The sequence below is a fragment of the Lobosporangium transversale genome (assembly GCF_002105155.1).
Source record: "Lobosporangium transversale strain NRRL 3116 chromosome Unknown BCR41scaffold_27, whole genome shotgun sequence".
Taxonomy (NCBI): domain Eukaryota; kingdom Fungi; phylum Mortierellomycota; class Mortierellomycetes; order Mortierellales; family Mortierellaceae; genus Lobosporangium; species Lobosporangium transversale.
The window spans coordinates 276,022-279,988 of record NW_019029005.1 but is presented as its reverse complement, the minus strand read 5'-3'; the positions used below and the strand labels follow the sequence as shown (position 1 = coordinate 279,988).

Here is a 3,967-nt window from a genome sequence, read left to right as displayed (position 1 = left end):
GTAAAAATCTTTTCTGCAATAAATTTGATATCCCTCTTGTTCTTTATTTTCTTTTCTCGTTCTTCCATATTCCTCTCTTTGCTTGTTTATGTGTCTTCCTATTTTTTTTTTTTTTTTTTTTTTTTATTAACACAGAGCTTTGCCTAATTATCATTGGTAATATGTGCAATCAGCCAGTGCAACTGTGCCCGCTGCGATATGTCCCGAGATGGCGTGCTTTTTGTTTATGTTCCTCCTCTAACCTATTTAACCTTGAACCCTAAATAACGTGACCTCCACTCAGTTGCTTTCTAATCCACCATCAACTAACGCCGTTCTCTTTACGTGCTTCTGTCATAGATATTACCCAGTTTCTGAAGTTTTCTACAATTATCCATTTACCTGAGGCCGACATGCCTACTAATATGGACATTGACTCGCCCAGTGCTAAGGCTCGTACTACCCTCGATGCGGAGAAACTGATCCAGCAACACTTGCTCAACCAGTCTCGTAAGCTTATTCTCCAGACCATTGCTTCGCGTGATACCGTCACAAAACCAGACGCTCCCATTCAAGATCTGGCAGCGACTATTCTTCGAAATATCTCAGGTACGTCAAAGTCTTTTAGGAGCTTTGTAATATCAGACATAGCTCCATCTTCTCACAGCGTCTCACTTGTTCCATTTATTAACCCTTTGATTCGTTTTCTTCATCATCTCTCACAGGTGCCAAGACGTTGGAGGCTCTGCAAAAGCTTCAGGAGCTCCAGAGTCAGACTCAACAATCAGCATCGCTCTCCAGCAAATCATCAACCCTCTCGTCAAGCACATTGTCATGGAGGCCATCGACCATCCGCTCGAGCATAGATGATGATGATGATCTACAACCTACACCTGAGCAACAAGAGTACTTTCGCTTACAATTGCTTAAACATCAGCAGCAGTTCCAGCAACAGCAGTATCAGCAAAAGCTCTTGATGCAGGCACAGCTCCAGCTCCAGCAACAGCAAGCATCTAAACAGCAGCAAACAACATCTACCAAGAATGGTGAGGATGCTTTCGGAGAATATGATTTGACCAAAACTTCGTCTCCTATCTTGGCTCCCAAAACCAGTGCAAGCACTCTCGATAACGTTTCTTCCGCAGACTTGGACTCCAGTTCCAAAGATGATGTTTGGAGCCTCGCAGCTGCACTTCAAAAGGCAGGTTCCAAAACCCAGAAAACAAAAAAGCAGAGCTCGCGGCCTCCTCGTACTCTCGAATGCTTCAACTGCAAGGTTACCCAAACGCCATTGTGGCGTCGTACTTTGGATCGCAAGCATTCATTGTGCAATGCTTGTGGACTATATTACAAACAGTACAACGGTCATCGTCCTCTTATGTCCGCCAGAAGCCATCTTTAAGTCAGGGTCAACAGCGCGAGTCATCTGCCCCTTATACTCTTACCCCATCTCCAAAATCATCACTTTATAGGGCCATTCTGGCACCTAAGTTGGATACTTCGGTTTTATCGTCCTCTCTCATTACGTCCTCATCCAAAAACATGGATGTTGAAATTGAATCAGCCGCTCGCGCCCGTGGAGCTACAGGACAAGAGCAAAGCGTCAAAGCATTGTCGACCTCCGAAAGTATGAATCGAGCGGCAAGTCTCAAGATGAGCAGCGTGTACATCATAGGACTGACGATAGTGCAAATGCTTCCACAGTAGTACAGTCTCAAACATTTGCTTCGTCAAGTCCGACATTCTCCGCTTGTATCAAGTCCCCTTATACCAATGGTTCACCCTCATCAGCTGAACTCCAGTCTCTCTCATCCGAATCGCCTCTATTGACAAGTGACGGTGGCTCATTTTCGTCAAATAGCTCTGTATGCTCTCCTCTCACTAATGCCGAGGTTCCTACCATGCCACCAATGAGTCTTTATTCGCTTCCTCCAACTGCTTTGGGTAGTGTACCTTTCTCTAACTTGATGTTCAGCGCGGCTCCTGCCTCAATGTTGAGCCAGACCTCAACTCCTACTCCACCCACAACGCCACCAAAGTCTCTTATTTTCGATGACGCTCGTTTTCAGATGTTGGTTGAACATATGAGGCCTGGTCAAATGTACAAATTCCTTAATATTCTGGAAAAGCGATGTCGAGTTTTGCGCAACCACTTGGGCATGCCTCCATTCCTGCCTCAACTCTCGATCATGAGCAGCAGTTGCTCAATTTGCTCCAACCGCAGCCTATCTCTGTTGAGTCCAAGTCGAATGAAAGCAACTTTGAGCACGCTCCCCTGTCCCCTACAAAAGAGGCTATCTCCAATGATTTCTTACCTACTTTTCAACAGCAGAGTGACCTGATTGCATCATTTCTTCAGGCAAACGAGGCTGGTAGTACCTTCATGGGCCGAGGTTCGGACATGAATGACCAAGCCGATTCCAACTTAGAGAAGGATACTCATCAGACAGCAGCTGAAGAAGACACTAGCATGGCTTACTATCCGTCTTCGCTCCCATCCACATCTGTCACATCTTTTCTGACGTCGAGCTTGAATCTTATGGCCAATGAGACAGCTGATGGCAAATTCTGGCAGACAGCCTCTAACTCGATTGCTATCTATGCCAATGAGTAAGCCTTCCCAAGTGATGGAGATCGTCAGGTGGTTTCCCGCCACCTTGAGGACCTCGATGGCCTTCCTCCATCTCAATACGGTGGAGGGGCCCCTCGCCTTGCGCACATCAGTTTTGGTTTCGCGCTCAACTACACTTTCTTACCCTTCCTCGTTTTTTGTGCTGTTTTGTTCTTTTTTTGTGTTTTGATTATCGAGCTTGCAGTTTAAAATTTTCGTCACTTCCTCTGTTATTATCATCACCACCTATCAATACTTCAGCCCAGCCTCTCCTTTATGGCTGTTGTCAACTTGATCCACCACTTTCAATTTTTTTTTCTTCATTTTTTTTTTTTTTTTTATGAAAAAATGATTTTTTGGCCTTTTTTTTCTTTTTCTTTTTCTTTTTTTTTTTTTTTTTTTTTCTTTTTCCAAGCTTCATCACATGATGAATGACCTGTGGATTGTAGATACTTTTCTTTTAGTCTTTTTATCGTTCTGCTGCGCCGTTGGATGCATACCACTTGGCTATTGCTTTTTTTTTATCTTTCGACACTTTACTTTTTAGGGAGAGCAATGAGTGAGAGTGAAAAAAAAAATTAATTATGGCATTAGTATACAAAAGTTGGAGGAAGTGCATCTCCCCAACCCCCAGAATTAAAGATCTAAAAGGGCCAAGCCAGGAATCTCGAGCTGAAAATCGAGAACTTCCTTTGATGCTTGTGCTCACACACCCCCCCCGTCCTGGGCCAACGAGATATTTGGCCTGAATCAAACTTCCCAGATTTATTGATTGAATTTATGTTTTGTTGAGGAGAGGGCTCCTGCTAACAAAAACTACTTTTTGACTTGCATGTAAAAATGACTGTGGCTGGTCAAGGATACTTTTTTTAAAAGTGAAAGATCAGAGTGCTTGAAAAGAAACAGAATGGCACCATGCCATTTTTTTTTCTTTTGCACGCATCTTTCGTCGTTCCAGGAGAGACTAAATGGTTTTTTTTATGCTTCGCGATCGATCGACTATTCAGCCTAAACTTGACCAGAGGAAACGCAAAAAACGAAGCTTTTTTTTATCTTTTGTATAGATTTGATAATTCCGTTGCGTTCGTAAACTAGATGAGGACTGTTGCTTTTTCCAAGCTTTAACATTTTTTTCATATTTTCCAAGCACCATCCATCGACAACGCAAATGGTGTACATAATATAAGGGTAGGAAGTTAATATAGATTTCTAATCAAGATGAATGACCGCTGCAAACTGATCATTATTCTTGATCCTGCTAAGTAGGAAATTATAAATGTATCTGTGAATCTGATAGAACTTTGTTATTTAACAGTTCCAGTTTTTTTTTGAGCACTTGCAAAAAAATTTAATATGTCTTTCTTGACTGCAATCTTC

The 3,967-nt window shown here is 42.7% G+C and overlaps 1 protein-coding gene across 1 annotated transcript; it reads left to right on the top strand.

Annotated features, from left to right (window-relative positions):
• Positions 1-341: 341 nt before the first annotated feature.
• On the top strand, positions 342-2,891 carry BCR41DRAFT_356805 (hypothetical protein). The gene is made up of 5 exons (XM_022024721.1): positions 342-588; positions 705-1,359; positions 1,383-1,606; positions 1,633-2,117; positions 2,174-2,891. Exons 1-5 carry the CDS (start codon positions 393-395, stop codon positions 2,591-2,593), a joined length of 1,980 nt encoding a protein of 659 aa, XP_021879809.1. The 5' UTR covers positions 342-392; the 3' UTR covers positions 2,594-2,891.
• The last annotated feature ends 1,076 nt before the right edge of the window (positions 2,892-3,967 follow it).

Excerpts from the sequence above, each read along its gene's own strand:
- BCR41DRAFT_356805 (XM_022024721.1), top strand. The coding sequence starts at position 393 with ATGCCTACTAATATGGACATTGACTCGCCCAGTGCTAAGGCTCGTACT. Across the intron at positions 589-704 it reads TATTCTTCGAAATATCTCAG|GTGCCAAGACGTTGGAGGCT; the intron begins GTACGTCAAAGT and ends CATCTCTCACAG. Across the intron at positions 2,118-2,173 it reads TTCTGGAAAAGCGATGTCGA|CAGCAGTTGCTCAATTTGCT; the intron begins GTTTTGCGCAAC and ends CTCGATCATGAG.